The 23039-nt window shown below is 37.5% G+C and overlaps 2 protein-coding genes across 5 annotated transcripts; both read left to right on the forward strand.

Annotated features, from left to right (window-relative positions):
* Positions 1-1973: 1973 nt before the first annotated feature.
* Positions 1974-10004, forward strand: LOC127444119 (piggyBac transposable element-derived protein 4-like). The gene is made up of 4 exons (XM_051703321.1): positions 1974-2529; positions 3554-3729; positions 6959-8227; positions 8349-10004. Exons 1-4 carry the CDS (start codon positions 2248-2250, stop codon positions 8908-8910), a joined length of 2289 nt encoding a protein of 762 aa, XP_051559281.1. The 5' UTR covers positions 1974-2247; the 3' UTR covers positions 8911-10004.
* Positions 10005-12719: 2715 nt separating this feature from the next.
* On the forward strand, positions 12720-21126 carry LOC127444120 (piggyBac transposable element-derived protein 4-like). 4 transcript variants are annotated; one of them, XM_051703326.1, is made up of 6 exons: positions 12720-13449; positions 15245-16492; positions 16904-16975; positions 18710-18840; positions 19312-20583; positions 20691-21126. In XM_051703326.1, exons 1-4 carry the CDS (start codon positions 13310-13312, stop codon positions 18723-18725), a joined length of 1476 nt encoding a protein of 491 aa, XP_051559286.1. In that variant the 5' UTR covers positions 12720-13309; the 3' UTR covers positions 18726-18840; positions 19312-20583; positions 20691-21126. The 4 variants fall into 4 exon arrangements, with proteins under 4 accessions (XP_051559286.1, XP_051559285.1, XP_051559283.1 ...); XM_051703325.1 differs by having other exon boundaries at positions 19312-21126; XM_051703323.1 differs by lacking the exon at positions 20691-21126 and having other exon boundaries at positions 12723-13449; positions 16904-18840; positions 19312-19328.
* The last annotated feature ends 1913 nt before the right edge of the window (positions 21127-23039 follow it).

Here is a 23039-nt window from a genome sequence, read left to right on the forward strand (position 1 = left end):
GTTCCAGCTGCGGGTGGCATAATAGCTAAATGCTGTCTCACCTTGTTTTGTGTGAACCCTTGAATTTCTAACTGACTTGATCCTAGTGATCTGAGAGGTATGTTAGGTTTATATTCAACAAGCATATCTGCAATGTATTTACAGTAGGTCCTTGGCCATTGAGTGATTTCTAAACAAGTAATAATACTTTACAATTCTAAATGTAACTGGAAGCCATTGTAACAGGGGGGGAGTAAGTCAGTTCGGTGGCACCCCGGCCTGAATCGGGTAGGGGAGGTGTGTGACGAGGAGGAGGGCGTAGCCAGGCTGTGAGGGTGCACGGCCGGCGCTGAATCAGATGATCAGCGGGAAAGTGACATAAAGGGGAGCCGGAGACACCAGTTCGAAAGAGAGAAAGATGCACACGGCCGCGCTGCATGTGCGTGTGTTTGTTTATGTTTGTTTTATGTTGAGTTTCTCATTACACTTTATGTTGATTGTTCAGCCGGTTCCCACCTCCTCCTTAACCATCCTTTAACTGTTACACAATGGTATGCAATTTGGTTCTTTTTCATAATATGGCCTAGTGGGAGCATATACAGGTTGAACAGGAGCGGTGCAAGAATTGAGACTTGTGGGACTCCACACGTCATGGATGTCCACTCAGATTCATAGTTGCCAAATATTCATATAGTAACCCCTCCTTTCTAGATATGACCTGAACCAGATGAGGACCATCACAGAGAGCCCTACCAATTTTTTCAATCTGTATAGGAGAATGTTGTGGTTAACAGTGTCAAAGGCAGCACTGAGATATAGTAATACCAGCACTGATATTTTGCCTGAATCAGTATTTAGCTGAATATCATTATGTATATTTATGAGCACCCTCTCTGTGCTGTGATGCAGTCGGAAACCAGATGGAAATTGTCCAAGTTGCCATTTGAGTTTAAGTATTTGTTCAGCTGACTGAAAACAACATTTTCAATGATCTAGCCTATGAAAGTAAGATGTGAGATTGGTTTGTAGTTGTTTAATAGAGAGTTATCCAGATTGCTCTTTTTTTAGAAGGGGCTTGACAACAGTAGTTCTCAGGGACTTTTGAAACATACCTGAAAGGAGTGAGGCATTGACTATTTCTAACAGATCTTTTTCCAGACAGTTAAACACATTTTTGAAAAATTATGTGGGGAGTGTGTCAAGACAGCAGGTCGATGCTGTACTATTTCTTCCAGGGTTTTGCCATCAATTTCCTCAAAATCAGACACAGTGACTAATCTCTTAAGTTTTTGTGGTGGGTGCTGTCTGACCTCAGCGCAACATGAGGACGAGCTGATCACCGTTCTAATATCATATATCTTCTGCATGAAAAATTATGCAAACTCGTTGCATTAGCTGTCAGAGAGCATTTCACAGGGAACCTGTGTTGGGGGTTAGTTAGTCGCTCTACAGTCTAAAGAGAGAAGTAACCTTTGAAAACAGTTTGAACACAAGAGGAACTGGTAGGCTTGTAAAATTTAGTAGTCTCAACAACACTTTTAGGATTTCCATTTATTTAGGCACTGCCACTTTACAGCCAAATGATTGCAAGATATTTGCTCATTTATAGTCACATATATCTTCACGTCTTTTTGTACTGGAAGGATGTGATGATTGGATTTTGTTAATAAATGTTGAGAAACAGAAGCAATGGAACCTAATTATTAACATCATATTACTTCGAACAGAACTGTATATAGTACAAACTCTATAGTTCTGAAAACACAAACACCGTGAAACCCTTAACCTTTATTATTTTAAAGTTTTAACGAATTATTTTAATACTATTCCTTTTTATTTCGTATTCTAATGAAGAAGAAAAAACACTTAGACCATTTAAACCTTTGTTGTTGTGTTATTTTGTTTTACCACTAGATGGCAGCATAACACTTTCTGTACGTTACAGAGAGAGATACGTCACGTCCCTTTCCTTTTGTGTCACTTCCTTAATTCCTCGCGCGGATAACAAAAGTTCCCTTTTTTTATCCTAGTTTGCAACAGTCTCATGCTAAAACTTGAATTGTTTGTGTTATGGAAGTTATACTTCGAAGTAGTGTGATAGTTGTGTATTTAAAACTTTACTATTAACCTAAACGCGTGTGTGGCGTTTGCCACAATGAATAAAATCCCTTGATCTTTTGACTGACTTGAGGTGCACTTCCGCAACCTTAATACGTAATAGCGAGAAAGAAGGAAATATACTGTTATTATAGTAACTAAAGATTAAATATGTCGGCGAGGCGCACCAAACGCTGTGCTATTCCTGGCTGTCGGAAAACTGAGTTCCTGCACATGGTCCCAAAGAATCCCAACATTAAAAAAGAGTGGCTTAAGTTTATTTTCAATGAAGTGCCAGATCGTGTCAGTCCATACTTGTTTGTTTGCCTGGGACATTTCACTCCGGATTGTTTAGCAAACCAGTCGCAATATGAAGCTGGCTTTGCGGGTAAGCACATATTGAAGAGTGGTGCTGTGCCAACTATACTGGATCCCAGAGCAATCCGACAAACTGTAAGTTACAAAAACCATATTCATTCTAATGATTCACCTGTTAAAGGGTTAGTTCAGCCAAAAATGACAATTCTCTAATCATTTACAAACCCTTAAGCCATCCCAGATGTGGATGACTTACTGTCTTCTGCTGAACACAAACTAAGATTTTTAGAAGAATATATCCGCTCTGTAGGTCCATACAATGCTGGTGAATAGTGGCCAGAACTTTGAAGGTCCACTTTGAAGCATAAAAAGCGTAAAAGTAATCCATATTACTCCAGTGGTTAAATCCATGTTTTCAGAAGCGATATAATAGGCGTGGTTGAGGAACAGATCAATATTTAAATCCTTTTTTTATTTTTTTTTTACTATAAATCTCCACTTTCACCACCTACAGGGAGCAGAATTTATAATAAAAATATTGAACTGTTTCTCACCCACACCTATCATATCGCTTCTAAAGACACGGATTTAACCACTGAAGTCTTATGGATTACTTTTATGCAGATTTTATGTGCTTTTTGGGCCTTCTGGCCACTATTCACCAGCATTGTATGGACCTACAGTGCAGAGATATTCTTCAAAAAATCTTAATTTGTGTTCTGCAGAAGAAAGAAAGTCATACACATCTGGGATGACATGAGGGTGAGTAAATGATGAGAGAATTTTCATTTTGGGGCTGAACTGTCCCTTTAATGATTTGATATTTGTATGTACAATTTGTGCAACATAGGGTAAGAAAAACAGTTGGGGTATGCTAGGTATGATATAATAGATTACTAGATGTAATGTATTAAGATACAGTATGTTATTCTAAACACAGCCTTGGCAATAAACCTTTTATTTTTCAAGCTAAAGTTAGCTAATTATAACCAAAGTGATTACCTTGAATTCAGTACTTTTATGAGGCAATGAACGACGCATGCCATGAAGTATTTAGAATGATGTAATCAATTATAAATTAGTTCAGCAATAAACATATATGGTAATAAGTTTATTACAACATACACTGTCCACTTACTCATTGTTTAACATGCAACAGCAAACATCTGCAACAGCTGATCTACCTAATTCTGCGTTGGATCCAAACAAAAATACTGAGAATTGCATGGAGGACATTATATGCAGTAGTGATGGATCCCTTGATAGTGACCAAGACAGTGTCGACACGACAGCAGAGGATATGTTTATTGATGGTCTTGACCCTGTTCTAGATTGGTGAGTTTCTACACATTTTCTTTATTGATTTATTTTTAATATTATCACTTTTATTAGTGCTATTGCTAGTGGTCGACCGATATGGGTTTTTTAATGGCTGATGCCAATATCCAGAGAGCAGGGTGGCTTTAAAACCTTTAAAAAAGATTTTGTGTGTTTTAGATGCTAGATAGCAGTTTCTCCTGGTTTCTGTTTAGTCTTCCATTTTTAGTAATTGTTTGCACATAAAGAAATTGTTACACATTAGGAAGAAGAAAATAACAACAAGTGGGACAAGTGCACACAGTAGTCCAGCAACCACGGACAGTATGTGCATTAGCATTCACATTTTCTCACAAAAAAACAGAATCATACTAGTTGTTCATACAGTGAATATGACATTTACTTAAAGCACACATGAGGCGCTTTAACTTTGAAGTTGCTCTATTGCTCTCGTGCGGATCCAGCAAGAGCAGCAATCTACTGACCGCTACCAGTGTACTCGGCCCAGATCGCCTGCTTAAAGTGTCACAAACTGACCGTTACCAAACATTTGTGAGTCAGAGGGACACAGTTTTGATCCAGGCTATTAATGTGGATTCATAGGGAGATAAATGAGCATTCCACAGGAAGAAAACACTGAATTTTTGCCTGGTTTTGTGAGGTTTGTAAATTATATCTGTTTAAACTAGATATCCGCATATTTGCAGAAGTTTAATTGATATTTGCCTTTTATCATTAGACAAGACAGTTAACAGTTACAGGAAACTGTTGAGAAGAGAGAGAGGGAGAATGAAACACCCGAGCACTTTAAACATCATGAGCTCATATGCGTCCTTGACAGCTCTGATAAGCGGGACCTTTAAATGTGACTGTGTACACTGCTGGTCTATTATTGTGGCAACACAATGGCACGTTACAACAAAACTCATTGTGATTGGTCATTTACATGTAGACAGCTCCTTCACATGCAAGCAGGCATTTCTCGGGGCCATCGCATCTTAAGAAGCTAATCGGTGAAACAGGAAAATTTAGCGCCCGATAATTAAAAAATACCAAATATCGTCTGTTGTATCTGCCTCTGCAATATATTCCTCTGGAATACTCTATTCTGATTTATCAATTGCACCATCTAGCAGTCTGATATTTGTGAATAATGCACAAACCGCACAGCCAGAGAATAAATTACATTTCACCAGTCATTCGGGTATTGCAAGTCATTTTTCCTACTTCTTGTGTCATTCTGTGAACTCTACAAATAAGCTGTTTAAATAGTTTCAACTCAAGTCAATATTTCATGTTTATTTATTTGGCATGTAGTTGTGTAATAAGCTGCACAATGACCCATCAGATGGTAATTTTTGCCAAACAGAAGCATCATGCACAGCTTGTGCAACCACGTTATTATGTACATGTACATGTACTCTGAATTATAAAATGATGATATCATCGATACGCAAGTACAAGTATTTACCCCCCAGTTTCAGCCTGACACAAAAACTACAGAGTAGTATCCGTGCATATCTAGAAGTTAGTATAGTTGTAGATTCATACTATATAATTGAATAGGCAAGGGAAATGTACAGTACCTAAAGAAAGTTTTCACTCCCCTTGGAAGTTTTCATGTATACAATATTTTGCAATATTGAACCATTAATTTGAGATTTGGTAGTAACTGCTTCATTGATCTCTTAAGTGTCCTTACTCATCAGTCTCCTTCTTGCGGGTTCACTCAGTTTTTGCAGAAAGGCACAGATTGGGTAAACACTGGACAAAGCTATAGATTTACATTTAAGCCATACTGTTTCTGTATCTTAATTTTTATTTCATTTTTTTCTTCCCAATTTGGAATGCCCAATTCCCAATGCGCTCTAAGTCCTCATGGTGGCATAGTGACTCGCCTCAATCTGGGTGGCGGAGGACGAATTTCAGTTGCCTCCGCGTCTGAGACCATCAATCCGCACATCTTATCATTTGGCTTGTTGAGCGTGTTACAGTGGAGACAAGTCACCACGCACCCCACTGAGAGCGAGAACCACGCATCATAGCTACCACGAGGAGGTTACCCCATGTGTCTTTACCCTCCCTAGCAACCGGGCCAATTTGGTTGCTTAATAGACCTGGCTGGAGTCACTCATCACGCCCTGGATTCGAACGCGTGACCCCAGGGGTGGTAGTCAGTATCTTAATTATTCATTTAACTGTACTCAAAGGTATATATAATGACTTGGAAATCTCCTGGTATCCCTGCCTTGTGCTTTTCAATTACTTTGTCGCAAGTTAGCTTGGAGTGGTCTTTTTTTTTATTTCACCAGACGTTGGACCTTACAGATAGAGGTGTATTTTAAGCCCTTAAATCCTAAAAGGGGGCACTATATCGCAATATAAGTTTACGCTTACAATTTTTAAGTCTCCGGATACAGAAGTCAGGCATATGTGTTATCATTTGAAAGCTTAGAATCTGCTTTTGCATGTTACATAAAATATCAAAATAAAGCCTTAAAAAACATTGTGTCGCAAATGAGCACCACCTAGAGGTGATGACATAGAAATATGCATATGAATATAAAAGTTTTTCACATAGCACTTAAATAGACAAGTCATATATCAAATGAAAGCTCTCATTCTCAGGAATGTATCTGTACAGTTTATTTTGTCACCTTAACACCACAGTTTGAATGATTATCAAAAGAATCACGAATTAAATATGAATCTCTATAAGACAACAAAGACAATGTCTCATGTCTGCTCCGATCACTGCTCCAAAGCAGCCAAAACTCCATTTTAGCTTCTACCTTAGGTTGTCTTCTTTAAAATGAGCTGTTTTTCACTTGTCTGTGAGCTTGCTTGGTAAAATAATCCAGTGTTATATCTCAGATGTCCAGAAAAAAATTGTAGTCCAGCAAAAAAGCATTATAAACAAATAATTGGCAAAATATGTTTTCAACTATTATTGATAAAGACATTTTATACATCAGCGCAAAAATGCACCAGAGTTGAAGAGGTTAAAGAATGTTAAAGTAAAAGTTTATTTTTGGGGTATTGTCAAAAAAAAAAAAAAATGATATTACCAGAGAGAGAGAGAGCGATCTAAACATTGATCTAACACCAAAGACAAAAGAACAAGTGTTGGGGCACATTGGGCCAGCTGTTATGTATGAAACGTATTCAATAGTGTTGTGATGTAGCCTAGTATATTGTTAATCCTGTTTCGTTTTTTTTTTTTGTTTTGTTTTTTGCTGTGAAATAGGCTTTCAACAGACATTGATTCACCAGAAGAGGAACTGGATTCAGAGGCCAGCCCACCACAGAGAAAGAGATCCCGTCTGTCTTCCACATCTGCTGCCCCTGCTGCTGGAGGAGGCAGCTTAGGGAATGGGACAGAGGACAATTCCTTATCTGATGCTTCCTCTGGTGTCTCTAAAAAAAGGTGGCATAGCACCGATGAGGATGATGTTGAACCACCTCTTCCAGTCTTCACACCTGTCCAAACACCTGGACCAAACTCTTTTCCTATTACGTACAGCAGTCCTCTGCAGTTCTTTCATCTTTTCATTCCAAAAACGGTGCTGCAGACAATTGTAGGGTACACAAATTTCTATGGGGCCAAGTATGAGGAGGAAAAGGGCAACTTGTGGCAAAACATTTGTGTGAAAGACTTAAAGTCATTCATAGCGATTGTAATTTACATGGGTCTGGTGAAGTGCTCTTCATTGAAAGACTATTGGAGGGAGTCCGATTACTTCAGTCTGTCCTTTCCTGCACAAATCATGTCTTACCAGAAATTTCGGACAATCTCCAGTGCTCTTCATCTAAGCGATACCAAGGACGATGAGAGGAACAGGGTGAGGAGGGGAACGTCAGACTATGAACGCTTAGGTAAAATTCAGTCACTATATCAAGTCATTAGGGATGCGTGCAAAATCTACTTTCATCCCTTTCAGAACATAACTATTGATGAAAGAATGGTGACATCACAGGCTAGAAAGGGACTCAAACAGTGCACGAAAAATGAATCTAGAAATAATGGGTACAAATTGTTTGCACTGGCAGACTGCAGCAGTGGCTATACTTGGGATTTCTTTGTTTATGAGGGTAAGTCAAGTGCATCACAGAGACATGGGCTGAGCTATGAGTCTGTGATGGCATTGGTTGATGAAAATATGTTAGGCACTGGGTACAAGCTGTTTGTTGACAGATTTTACACCAGCCCCACTCTCTTCAGAGACCTCTTCTGTAAGGATATCTGGGCTTGTGGCCCTGTTCAGGCAAGCAGGAAAGGTTTCCCAAAAACAACTGTGAACAGATTGCCAAGGAACGCACCCCGTGGCAGTATACGTTGGATTAGGGACAACGAGCTGCTGTTTGTCAAGTGGAAAGACGTGCAGGAAGTGCAAATGTGTTCCACCTTCCATAAAGCCTATGCAGGTGACAAAGTGCAGAGAAAGGTGAAGGGAGAAGATGGACTTCGGACCCTTGTGGATGTCCCCATCCCAGCTGCAGTTTTGGACTACAGCAAGTTAGTAGAATTTATTAAGTTGTGTTTAAGCCATTTTATTTGTGCCAGTTTTTTCTGTCTTTAATGTGTTTAAGAAATATTTTCAAAGTTTCAAATATATGCCATTTATATGTCCTCACAGGAACATGGAGGTAGTGGATCCATCTAATTGCGCTACTGGATATTATAGACTTCTAAGTAAACCAAAAAAGTGGTACCAGTCCATTTTTTATCACTTTTTGGACATTGCTATTGAGAACGCATTCATCTTGCAAGGACTGGGGGACAAGAACGAGAAGGCTTTGACCCGACAGGCATTCCTGGAGATGCTCGTTTTAGAGCTTACAAAAACTGGTTCTCAGAAAAGGGCTGACTCTGCACCAGTTTCATCAGCTACTTCCTCTGCTTCGCCCTCAGGTCCTCCTGCGGCTCCCCCTCCTGCTCCCTCCTCAGATCCTCCTGCGGCTCCTAACTTGGCTCCCCCTCCTGCTCCTTCCTCAGATCCTCCATTAGTGTTTCCTACATATCACAAGCCAAAGTACATCACACAGGACAGCACTGGAGAAAGGCAGAATTGCAAGCAGAAGTGCAAGTTTTGCAACAAGAAAACACCAGTCATGTGTGCGACTTGTAATGTACCTTTGTGCTTTCACCCCAAGCGTGACTGTTTTAATAATTGGCATGAAAAAAGGATAATTGTATAGATAGTAATAGATAAAAGTGATAGGTAATACAATTGTAAGATACATTTTTTCCCTCTATTAAAATCAAACAAAAGTGTTTTGTTAATGTTGCATATAAAATTCTAAAATAGGAACAAAGTATGGTTTTGAATGGCATTTCTGAAATGATCTATATTTTTTCTAAAGTTTTTTTGAGGTAGCCCGGCAGTTAGTTGATAGTTAGTAATGACTTAGATACCCCTCCCTTCCGAGATACCGAGAAGTATCTACTTGAGAGGTAGGACTCAAACCATCAAAGAAGTGCAGTTTCTGTTGAAGGGGTTAATATTCAAATATCCTTTTACTCTTACAAGTTATACCTCATCTTTTATCATCCTCATTTATTCTACTTGTATACATACATTTTCTATTCTTCTTTTACAAAAAGGTGCAAGTAACCAGGGTTGGGGAGTAACAGAATACATGTTATGGGATTATGTATTTAAAATACAAAATATAAGTAACTGTATTCCACTACAGTTACAATTTAAATAATTGGTAATTAGAATACAGTTACATTCAAAAAGTATTTTGATTACTGAAGAGATTACTTTGCATTTTATTGTCATTTGTTTCATTTAATATTTAGTCCTTTCAGATGGAAAACATTTATACATATAAATGATGCGATCCAAAGTGCATTTGAGCAGCGGTGAAACACTTTCTTATAATGTGTTACATTCATACGAGCAGACAGAGAAGTAAGTTTGGAGCACAAGAAATAGAAATAAACCTTGTGTAAATTGTCAGCTTTACGCTAAGCTAAAATGCTATTTCTAGCCATTTTACATGCACGATCATATTTTTTTATCAAGAAAATTCATGTTGGATCATAATTTCTTTTTTTCCACTAAGACCTTTGATATTAGGGCAAAAATCTTATTCTTAATCATATTTTTTGTATTGTTTTCCTGTAAAAATATCTAAAAATCCTTAAAACAAGACCAATTTGATTTATCTTGATTTAACCCTCCCAACCCTGCAGGTAACATGGATGTCATCTGAGGGGTGACTGAGTGTCTGAATTATATCAGAATGCAATTACAGTGATTATTAATTTAGCCTGGCTCCTGGAGGATATGCATTTATATTGTACTGCATTTATTCACAAAAATATATATCTGTTATAATTATTACATAATTAATAAACTATTCTATAACCATTTGATTCTATTTTAATTCAATCACTATTAATTGAATGATAGAGAGAGATTTTAGTTATGATTTTATTGTCATATTAGGTGACTGTGCATTAGTAGGCCTTGTGTGTATGCTCTTTTTTTCTTCAATATTACCGAACCACTGGATTCAGTTGACTTGTGATGTAAATTTGAACTGTAGGGAACAATCAATAAACTCTCTCAACTGATTGCAAGCCTGAGTCTGAGTTTTTATTCCTCAATATTCATATTGGGGACCTAGCTGTTACCCCCTACACTGTGATGCACACAGTAGAGGGGGCTGGCAGGAGAATAAGGATCTAGGTAAAAAGTAGATTGTTTTTCTTATTCGTTTGCTGGGTAGTAAGATAGCTATATTAATTTTGTTGTGTGACCTTGTTAATAAATTAATTCATGTTTATACTGTAACTTGGATGGCATGCACATAAAATGAGCTGTAGGATAAAGTCATCATATGTCAAGAAATATTTGGGAAGGCCTAAAGCATTTGATGTCATGTTCGTTTTTAGGGGTGTGCTGAATTCTTTGAAACAGTCTGCCTGTACATTTAAAAGATATTCAATTATTTCCTTTGTATATATCCATACCTTTTCACATTTAAGTTATAGAAATTGGTTTTCCTCGGTGTAATCTGAGGAGTCATAAATGTCTATGCAAAATAACTTAAAAGGAATATTCTGGGTTCAATACTAGTTAAACTCAATCAACAGCATCAGTGGTGTAATATTAACACAAAAAAATTATTTTTACTTGCCCCTACTTTTCTTTAAAATAAAGCACAAATCTGGGTTCCAGTGAGGCACTTACAATGGAAGTGAATGGGGCCCATCCATAAATGTTAAAATACTCACAGTTTCAAATGTATACCCACAAGACATAAACAATATGTGTTAACATGGTTTTAGTGTGATAAAATCACTTATTAACCTTTTCTGTATAAAGTTATTGCTAATTTTACAACTTTGTTGCCATGACGGTGTAATGTGAACCCCAAAATGTACAATTTAAACAACTTTACAGCTCAAATAATACATACGTTTTAACAAAAGAATTAATGTAAGTGCTTTTATATAATTATAAACTTCACATTTTTGCCTTTAAACCCTCCAGAAACTGGCCCCATTCACTTCCATTGTATGTGCCTCACTGTAGCCTTAAACTTTTCTTTTTTCATATATATATGCAGTGTTGGGGAGTAACGGAATACATGTAATGGGATTACGTATTTAAAATACAAAATATAAGTAACTGTATTCCACTACAGTTACAATTTAAATCATTGGTAATTAGAATATAGTTACATTCAAAAAGTATTTTGATAACTGAAGAGATTACTTTGCATTTTATTGTCATTTGTTTCATTTAATATTTAGTCCTTTCAGATAGAAAATATTTATACATATAAATGATGCGATCCAAAGTGCATTTGAACAGCGGTGAAACACTTTCTTATGATGTGTTACATTCATACGAGCAGACAGAGAAGTTTGGAGCAGAAGAAATAGAAATAAACCTTGTGTAAATTGTCAGCTTTACACTAAGCTAAAATGCTATTTCTAGCCATTTTACAGGCACGATCATGTTTTTTTTATCAAGAAAATTGATTTGGATCATAATTTCTTTCTTTCTAGTAAGACCTTTGATATTAGGGCAAAAATCGTATTCTTGATAATAATTTTTGTATTGTTTTCCTGTAAAAATATCTAAAAATCCTTAAAACATCTTGTTTTAGAAACATCACTGCATAAGATATTTAGGTTTTTCAGAGAATGTATTTTTAACGTGTATTTTGTCATACTGTACTGGCAGAATTTTTAAAGTCAAAACAAGTGAAAAAAATCTACCAGTGCTGAAGAAGTAATCCAAAGTATTTAGAATACATTACTGAACTTGAGTAATCTAACGAAATACATTACAAATTACATTTTACAGCATGTATTCTATTTCAAAAGTAACCCTCCCAACCCTGTGTGTGTGTGTATATAATATATATAAGAAGGGACACAATGCCACAAATGCTGTCGATTGAGCTTAACTTGTATTGAACCCAAAATATTCATTTAAAACCAGGTTCAATTCGCATTACTTGTGCAAATGAAATCTTTGTGCAAGTGTTATCAATTATGGGGAAGCCAGTGTTGTGATACAAGAACAAGATCATTCATTTAAATTATCCTTAAAATAAATTATTTTATGAAAGGCTCCAAAAAAGTTTATATATATATATATATATATATATATATATATATATATATATATATATATATATATATATATATATATATTAGAATAATACAGTAATTTATTTTTTTAATAAACGTATAATCGTATACAACTCGACATTACTAAAAATAACGTGTTGAGAGGTCTTCCTTGTTTTTTTTTTTGTTTTGTTTTTGTTTTGTTTTGTTTTTTCAAAGTTTGCGGTTATTCTTTCAAATCTTTTTTTTTTTTTTTTTTTATAAAGTTTGCGGTTATTTTTTCAAATCTTTTTTTTTTTTTTTTTTTCAAAGTTTGCGGTTACTCTTTCAAATCTTTTTTTTTTTTTTTTTTTTTTTTTTTGTAAACAAGGAAGTACTTTACTGAGAGTGACGTCACGTCCCTTCCATGTCAGGAATTATCGCGCTGATACGAAACGCAAATTATGTTTTACATTTTTAGCTCTCACACTTTATACACGTGAGTTTTTTTTTTTTTTTTTTTTTTTTTTTTTGTTTGTTTGTTTGTTTTTTACGTTTTGTGGTTACTCTTCGATCATGTTAGTTTCTCGCAGTGCTGCCCAGTAGGCTTTCACTGAAGTATCTTCTTTGTCTCGCGCGTCTAAAGATACTGAAGCGTATCGAACCTGAGGTAATCGACAACCATAAAACCCCGGGAAATACATATAAAATGCATCTAATTTCTCATTTGAATCTATTGCCAAAAGTTTGGACATTTTATATACATTTGTATTTAAAAAAACGTATAAATGTAAGATTCTTGGATGAATATAGATTCTTTCAAACACAATGATCCGATCACTAGTTTACCGTTCATCCCAAATTGGCTGTTAAAAATAACCAAAAGCGAATTAAATATAGAAATATACATATATAAGACGTTTTCTGTAAGCTTATCACATGCACTGTACCCGAACTCATTGTTTGAACGGCAATTATTCAACCGCAAATATCTGAAACGGTTGATCGGCAACATCTGCGATGGATCCAAAGAAAGATACTAACGGCGTGGAGGAAGTGACAGGCAGCAGTGATGAAGACCTTAATATTTCTGATGAAGAAAGTGTGGACACCACAACAGAGGATATGTTCATTGATGGTCTTGACCCCGTTCTGGATCGGTGGGTTTATTCACATTTTTACAGTTTTTAAAGTTTTATATATATATATATATATATATATATATATATACACACTGGCGGCCAAAAGTTTGGAATAATGTACAGATTTTGCTCTTATAGAAAGAAATTGGTACTTTTATTCACCAGTGGCATTCAACTGATCACAATGTATAGTCAGGACATTAATAATGTGAAAAAATTACTATTACAATTTGAAAAAAAAATGTTCAGAACTTCTTAAACTACTTCAAAGAGTTCTCATCAAAAAATCCTCCACCTGCAGCAATGACAGCTTTGCAGATCCTTGGCATTCTAGCTGTCAGTTTGTCCAGATACTCAGGTGACATTTCACCCCATGCTCCCTGTAGCACTTGCCATAGATGTGGCTGTCTTGTTGGGCACTTCTCACGCACCTTACAGTCTAGCTGATCCCACAAAAGCTCAATGGGGTTAAGACCCATAATGCTCTTTTCCAATCATCTGTTGTCTAATGTCTGAGTTTCTTTGCCCACTCTAACATTTTGTTTTTTATTTCTGTTTCAAAAGTTTTTTTTTTTCTTTGCAATTCTTCCCATAAGGACTGCACCCCTGAGTCGTCTCTTTACTGTTGTACATGAAACTGGTGTTGAGCAGGTAGAATTCAATGAAGCTGTCAGCTGAGGACATGTGAGGCGTCTATTTCTCAAACTAGAGACTCTGATGTACTTATCCTCTTGTTTAGTTGTATCTGGGCCTTCCACATCTCTTTCTGTCCTTGTTAGAACCAGTTGTCCTTTGTCTTTGAAGACTATAGTGTACACCTTTTGTTTGAAATCTTCAGTTTTTTTGGCAATTTCAAGCATTGTATAGCCTTCGTTCCTCAAAACAATGATTGATTGATGAGTTTCTAGAGAAAGCTGTTTCTTTTTTGCCATTTTTGACCTAATATTGACCTTAAGACATGCCAGTCTATTGCATACTGTGGCAACTCAAAAACAAACACAAAGACAATGTTAAGCTTCATTTAATGAACCAAATAGCTTTCAACTGTGTTTGATATAATGGCAAGTGATTTTCTAGTACCAAATTAGCAATTTAGCATGATTACTCAAGGATAAGGTGTTGGAGTGATGGCTGCTGGAAATGGGGCCTGTCTAGATTTGATCAAAAATGACTTTTTTCAAATAGTGATGGTGTTGTTTTTTACATCAGTAATGTCCTGACTATACTTTGTGATTAGTTAAATGCCACTTTGGTGAATTGAAGTACCAATTTACTTCCGAAACAGCAAAATCTGTACATTATTCCAGACTTTATATATTTTAGCACTGGCACATAAGAAGATGTGGGCCTGGTTTAAATATATTGCTTGATGCATTAAATGAAAGGAAATCTAATGGTGCGCTCATCACTTATGAACATTTGCCATGGTTTTGGTATAATAACACCAGCTGTAGTAAATATAGTAATTTGGAAATATTGTAGATTCATAATAAATAATGAAATATACATAATATACATAAAGACAATATACATAATTTTTATTGCAAATATTTTTATGCCAACTATTGCTTTACCTATGGTTACTATGATCTCATGACATATACACATATGCAAATGTTACTTTGCAAGAATAACAAAAATGTTAATGTGTGCAGGTAGGAGGCAAAATAATACTAGTTAAGCAGACTTTGTATATAAGAAAAAGATGTGAATGTCTCCAGTCTGTGCACAAAGCAATATCAGTGGGTGCTATAAATTGTAAAAAGTACATTACTGTTGTAATCCTCTTTTTTTATTTTATTTTGTGCAATAGACCGTCGACTGACATTGACTCTCTAGAGGAGGACTGGGATTCAGACGCCAGCTTACAGCAGAGAAAACGATCCCGTCTGTCATCCACATCTGTTGCCCCTGCTGCTGAAGGAAGTGGCGATTCCTTGACAGATGTTTTCTCCGGGGTCTCTAAAGAAAGCTGGCATAGCACAGATGAGGATGATGTTGAACCACCTCTTCCAGTCTTCTCACCTGTCCAAACACCTGGACCAAAGCGTTTACCCAAGTCATGCAGCAGTCCTCTGCAGTTTTTTGAACTGTTCTTTTCAAAATTCCTGATGCAAAAAATTGTAGGGCACACAAATGTCTATGGCACAAAGTGCAAGGATAGAAAGAGAGAGATATGGCACTACATTTGTGTGAATGACTTGAAGTCATTCATAGCGATGGTAATTTATATGGGCCTGGTGAAGTGCTCTTCACTGAAAGACTATTGGAGGGAGTCTGAGTACTTCAGTCTGTCCTTTCCTGCACAAATCATGTCTTACCAGAAATTTCAGACAATCTCCAGTGCTCTACATCTAAGTAATACCAAGGAAGATGAGAGGAATGATTTGAAGAGGGGAACATCAGCCTATGAACGGCTGGGTAAAATTCAGTCACTATATCAAATCATTAGAGATGTCTGCAAGATCTATTTTCATCCCTTTCAGAACATTACCATTGATGAAAGAGTGGTGGCAGCACAGGCTAGAACGAGACTCAAACAATGCATGAAAAACCAGTCTACAGATAGGGGGTACAAGCTCTTTGTCCTGGCAGACTGCAGCAGTGGCTATATATGGGATTTCTTTGTTTATGAGGGAAAGTCAAGTGCATCACAGAGCGAGGGTCTGAGTTATGAGTCTGTGATGGCATTGGTGGATGAAAATATGTTGGGCACTGGATACAAGCTGTTTGTTGACAAATTTTACACAAGCCCCACTCTCTTCAGAGACCTCCTCTGTAAAGATATCTGGGCTTGTGGTCCTATTTGGGCAAACAGGAAAGGCTTCCCAAAAAACACTGTGAACAGATTGCCATGGAACACACCACGCGGCAGCATACGTTGGATTAGGGACAACGAGCTGCTGTTTGTTGAGTGGAAAGATGCACGGGAAGTGCAGATGTGTTCCACCTACCATAAAGCCTATGGAGGTGACACTGTGCAGAGGAAGGTGAAGGGAAAAGATGGACATCGGACCCTTGTTGATGTCCCCATTCCAGCTGCAGTGTTGGATTACAACAGGTTAGTCGTTAATATTTATTCAGAATTTTGTTTGTATAATTGTAATGCAATTTTCACTCTCTTAATCAAATAGTTTACCCCAAAAATGAAAATGCTGCCATTAATTCTGCCTCACCCTCATGTTGTTCCAAATCAACTTGCTTTTCTTTGTAAGGAAATATTTTAAAGAATGTTGTGATTTTCTGATTTCCATACAATGGCACTTCATATAGTGGCTTGCCTTAAAGCTTAAACACCTGAAAGTGTCATAAAAGTAGTCCATGCTGCTCATGCAACATATTCCAAACAAAAGGTGCATGATTGCTAATTGAAGACAAATTTTATTTTTAGGGGCACTATTCCTTTAAATGTATTTACTTGCAGGAATGTTGACCTTTTTTTAGCTAAATTTTTTTTTTTCTTTCCACCCAGAAACATGGGGGCAGTGGATCCACCCAGTCGCATTACTGGACATTACAGAGTTCTTCATAAACCAAGAAAGTGGTACCAGTCCATTTTTTATCACTTTTTGGATATCGCCATAGATAATGCATTCATCTTGCAGGAACTGATGGCCAAGGCAAAGAACCAGAAGGCTTTGACCAGGAAAGCATTCCTGGAGACGCTTATTTTAGAACTTACAGATTCTCAGAAAAAGGCTAACTCTACCCCAAAAAGTGCTGACTCTGTTCCCTCGGCTTCTTCCTCAGATCCTCTTTCAGATCTCCTCTTAACGACTCCTTCAGCTCCCTCTTTGACTCTTCTTTCAGCTCCCTCCTGGACTCCTCCTCCTTTAGCTCCTGCCTTAGCTTTATACCACAGGCCACAGCACATTTCACAGGACGCCACTACTGGAAGACGGAAATGCAAGCTCTGCCACCTGAAAACTCCAGTGATATGTTTTACTTGTGATGTTGCACTGTGCTTTCAGCCCAAGCGTGACTGTTTTAATGACTGGCATGAAAGGTCTACGATTTTTGACTAAATTTAAATGAATGTAAAAGTGATCATTTCTCCAACTGTTTTTCTGGTATACTTTGTAATTTTATGTAAATATGTTACATTTAGGACAATTATTTGAATATTCAAATGTTTTATTGACATTGCACGAATGTTCTAAAATGACAAAAAGCAAAAAAACACTAGGTTTGAGTGATGTTTCTGAAATGATCTATATTTGTTATTGTTGGGTTACAGGTATGTAACTGATTACATACACTCAGTGAGCACACAAGGAACACCTGTACATCTACTGTTTATGTGTGGCAGCAGTGCAATGCATAAAATAAAGCAGATACAGGTCAGGAGCTTCAGTTAATGTTCACTTCAATCATCAGATTCACTTTCATTGTCAGTGCCTCACTGTAACCCAGATTTTTGCTGCTTTTCTTTTTAAGAAAAAGAGGAATAAGTTGAAAATATTTTTGGTAATCAACATTATGCCACAAATGAATCGACTCCGCTTACCTTAAACCCAGAATTTTAATTATCAAAAATTATCACTGATATAATAAAAAATCAAGACTTTTGTTCTGTGAGACCTATTGAAAGTGGCTGAAAATACTATTGAGGGCACAGTGGCACATCACAAATATGGATTATTCATGTTCATTCTAAAAAATTCAAATCCAAATCTGCAGACTATTTTCACCTGTATTCCTTTGTATTCTCTCCACACACTTTTACTCGTGCATGTTATTAAGCAGTCTACCCCCAACGTCAATATTTAACCTTTTGCATTATGCTTTGCATTTAGCAAATTGCCCCACTTAAGATCCTTTGTCTTCACACTGTCTTCACACAAACATTGTAAAAGAGAACAAAACATCATGGTTGTTTAAGCCAATGGGCATTAAGATGTGTCGTCAGCAAGTCATTTCCCATCGTGCTTGCAGTTTGCGCAATTCGCCTGCTTGCTACAACTGCGGCCGCCACACTCTCGTGGGAAATGTTTTGACATACGTCGTCATGGCATCACAGCAAGTTGAGACAGATTTCTAACCTGTATGCACCTGCCGCTGATCACCGGTGATCGGTTCTACGCAGAACTTGCTTATCTCAAACGATCCCAATGTAACAGATAATGTAACCCCACCCCAAAATTAGGTCCGCACGAAGCTGACCAGTGACGTGATGGTAAAGTCACGACAGCCAATGAAGCCAAAGATGATTACAGCATGTTTATATTCTTTAAATGATGGCATGTGTTGTCTCTCCTGACTCTGCTGTAATTTGCAGTGGAGCCAATGAATAATTTGAAGCCTATTCCAGTTAAAGACGTCTTATCAAACTACTGAGCAGTGATGAGGAACACTTTGGTAAATCTGACCAAGAAAGTGTGGACAGCACAGCAATTCCATTCTAGATTGGTGAGTTCCTATACATTCTAGGGTTTTACGAGGTTCATGCTTTTGGATTCCTTAAAAGTTTTAGTTCAGGGTAATAATTCATCTTTTTAATACGTTTTAGTATATTTTAAACAGCTATAGGCCTAACTAGCATGAAAACTTACCAAAGGTTGCCATCCATCCAAAGTTTTTATATAAGCATGTTGAGCTTGTAAATGGGTGACCAAACAGCGAGAAGTTGTAAAAAGTTTCTTTGGGGTTGCAAGAATGAAGCTTGGACAGATAATAAGACAAAAGATATGAATGTCTGCACAGTTGAGACAAATTAATATTGGTTGGTGCAAATTGTCATATGTAAGGTGAATGTGTGCATGCTAAAGACAAAGGAATACACTTTGGAAAGATCAGAAAAGGACATTGACCCAAACAGCTGTGAATTGAGCTCAGAGTTGTGAACTATTGCTAATATTGTATGTATATTCCTTGCTATAGGCCTTCAACAGACAAACACTCACCCAAGGAAGACTAGGATTTAGAGGCCAGTGGACCACAGAGAACGAGATCCTGTCAGTCTTCCACATCAGTCCAAACACAAAACTTTAAAACACGAGTCCTCAAGAGGAGACACAATCTGCTGCCAAAGGAGGTGGCAGTAAGAGAGAGACAAATTCCTCATCTGGAATCTCAAAGGAGAGATGGCATAGTGTAGATGAGGAAAATGTTAAACCACCTCATCATACATTCACACCTGTCCAAACACATGGGTCAATGTTTGCATCCATTTCATATAGCAGTCCTCTGCAGTTTTTTCAACTGTTCTTTTCGAGCTCTGTGCTGCAGACAACTGTAGAGCACACAAATGCACACAGTGCCAAGTGTCCACAGGACGAGCAGTGGCAGGACATTTCTGTGAAAGACTTGAAGTCATTCCTGGCACTTGTACTTTACATAGATCTGGTGCAGTACTCTTCATTGATGGACTATTGGAGGAAGTCCCAGTTCATTATTCCATTTCCTGGAACTATCATGTCTTGCAGGAGATTTCTATCAATCTCCAATGCTCTTCAACTCAGTGATCCCAAGGAGGATGAGAAGAACACAAAAAATAGGGGAACTTTAACTTATGATCATCTGGGTAAAGTCAAACCACTGTACCAAGACTTCAGGGAGGCCTGCAAAACCTGTTTTCATCCCTCTCAAAACATCAAAAGTGATGAAAGAATTGCCGCAGCACAGGCTCGAACGGACCCGAAGAGTTCACGCAAAACTGATCTGCAAATATGGAGTGCAAACTGTTTGCACTGGCAGACAGTAGTAGTGGCTCTACGTGTGAATTCTTAGTTTAGGACAGGAAGTCGTGTGCATCTCATAGTGAGGGGCTGGTCTATGAATCCATTATGGCATTGTGGAAGAACACTATTTGGGCACTGGGTACAGGCTGTTTGTTGATGACGACTTTTACACCAGCCCAAAACTCTTCAGGGACCTACTCAGTAAAAAGACCTTTGCTTGTGGCCCTGTTTAGGCAAACAGGGAAGGGTACCCCAAAACAACTGAGAACAGAATGCCAAGCGACGCACCACACAGCAAAGTACATTGTATTTGGGACAACGAACATCTGCTTGAGTGGAACGACAAGCAGATCGTGCAAATGTGCTCCACCTTCCATAAATGTGGTGACACTGTGTTGAAGGTGAAGGGACATGGCGGATGTCAAACCGTTGAGGATGTCCCCTTACTAGCTTTGATGTGGGACTACAACAGGTTAGTAGAATTTATTCAGTGGTGGTGTTTAGGAAATTGTATGTATGCCAGTGCTTTTAGAAGGTTTCCTTTTTAGTAATTAATGTTCAGTCTATATTCCCATTCAGAAACAATTCAATTAATGGATATTACAAAGTTCTCCATGAAGCAAGAGAGTGGAGAGTATCACTTGTTGGACATCACTGTAGATAATGCATTTATCTTGCACGCACTGATAGCCAAGGCAAAGAACAGGAAGGCTTCGTCTTGGACGGCATTCCTGGAGACACTTGTTTTAGAGCTTACAGAAGGGGCTTCTCAAAACATTGCGGACTCTGCGCCAGTTACCTCAGGTTCTCATCATGTTTTCCACCCACCAGTGTACAAAACAAAGCAGAAGTGCTGGCTCTGCCATCAGAAAACCCAAATCACATGTGAGATATGTGATGTGCCATTGTGCCTTCAGCGCAAGCGAAAATGTTTTCATGCATGGCCTGGATTTTGTTAGTTTTGACTGATGGCTAAAATGTAATAGAGAAGTGTTTTTTTTTTTCTTTTCTTTTTACTACTACGTGTTATCACAGTTGTGCAAGACTTCAAATAAGTGTTAACACTGCGTATAATGTAACAGGTGTGGTTTGGGTTGTATTTTTATTTTTTTTATTATGCTTGTGTGTGTAAAGTACATATACATTTGCACATGTCCCTATTGTGTCTGTACTGTAAAATCTTATTGATCCCAGTTGCTTTCATTTTACAAATACAGTATATGCATTGAAGTTTACAATAAGTCTTTATATGCTTTTTTTTCTCAGTATAAAATCCTTGTGAAAGTTGCATAATTTTATTTCAAATGGTCACTGTTGTGCTGAATTCAAATTGAAATGCCCAGCAATAAACAAATATATCCTTTAATACATGATGTAGAATGATTTTTTTGTGTGTGTGGGTGTGTGTTTTTAACTCTCTAGTTCTCGTGAAATGAAAGATAGATGTTGATTATTCTTGAAGTGCTTGGTGTCTTAACACTTTTGCCAGCTATGTTGAATTTATGTTATGTTAAAGGATAGTCATACAGAATTATAAGAACAGGTCAAAAGAATCCAATTTGTAAAATGTTTTATAGCCACAACAACAAAGGTAAAAAAAATAATTTGGTACATTGTACCATACTGTGTTCTCACAATTATTCAAGAATTTTGTTGTAAAATGGAGAAAGGCTTGAATTTGTTAGTTTTTAGTGTGGTACATTGTCCATTTGGAATCTCAGATGGCCTTTTACAGGTGCATCTCAATAAATTAGAATGTCGTGGAAAAGTTCATTTATTTCAGTAATTCAACTCAAATTGTGAAACTCGTGTATTACATAAATTCAGTGCACACAGACTGAAGTAGTTTAAGTCTTTGGTTCTTTTAATTGTGATGATTTTGGCTCACATTTAACAAAAACCCACCAATTCACTATCTCAAAAAATTAGAATACATCATAAGACCAATAAAAAAAACATTTTTAGTGAATTGTTGGCCTTCTGGAAAGTATGTTCATTTACTGTATATGTACTCAATACTTGGTAGGGGCTCCTTTTGCTTTAATTACTGCCTCAATTCGGCGTGGCATGGAGGTGATCAGTTTGTGGCACTGCTGAGGTGGTATGGAAGCCCAGGTTTCTTTGACAGTGGCCTTCAGCTCATCTGCATTTTTTGGTCTCTTGTTTCTCATTTTCCTCTTGACAATACCCCATAGATTCTCTATGGGGTTCAGGTCTGGTGAGTTTGCTGGCCAGTCAATCACACCAACACCATGGTCATTTAACCAACTTTTGGTGCTTTTGGCAGTGTGGGCAGGTGCCAAATCCTGCTGGAAAATGAAATCAGCATCTTTAAAAAGCTGGTCAGCAGAAGGAAGCATGAAGTGCTCCAAAATGTCTTGGTAAACGGGTGCAGTGACTTTGGTTTTCAAAAAACACAATGGACCAACACCAGCAGATGACATTGCACCCCAAATCATCACAGACTGTGGAAACTTAACACTGGACTTCAAGCAACTTGGGCTATGAGCTTCTCCACCCTTCCTCCAGACTCTAGGACCTTGGTTTCCAAATGAAATACAAAACTTGCTCTCATCTGAAAAGAGGACTTTGGAACACTGGGCAACAGTCCAGTTCTTCTTCTCCTTAGCCCAGGTAAGATGCCTCTGACGTTGTCTGTGGTTCAGGAGTGGCTTAACAAGAGGAATACCACAACTGTAGCCAAATTCCTTGACATGTCTGTGTGTGGTGGCTCTTGATGCTTTGACCCCAGCCTCAGTCCATTCCTTGTGAAGTTCACCCAAATTCTTGAATCGATTTTGCTTGACAATCGTAAGGCTGCGGTTCTCTCGGTTGGTTGTGCATCTTTTTCTTCCACACTTTTTCCTTCCACTCAACTTTCTGTTAACATGCTTGGATACAGCACTCTGTGAACAGCCAGCTTCTTTG

The sequence above is a fragment of the Myxocyprinus asiaticus genome, chromosome 7 (assembly GCF_019703515.2).
Source record: "Myxocyprinus asiaticus isolate MX2 ecotype Aquarium Trade chromosome 7, UBuf_Myxa_2, whole genome shotgun sequence".
NCBI lineage: Eukaryota > Metazoa > Chordata > Actinopteri > Cypriniformes > Catostomidae > Myxocyprinus > Myxocyprinus asiaticus.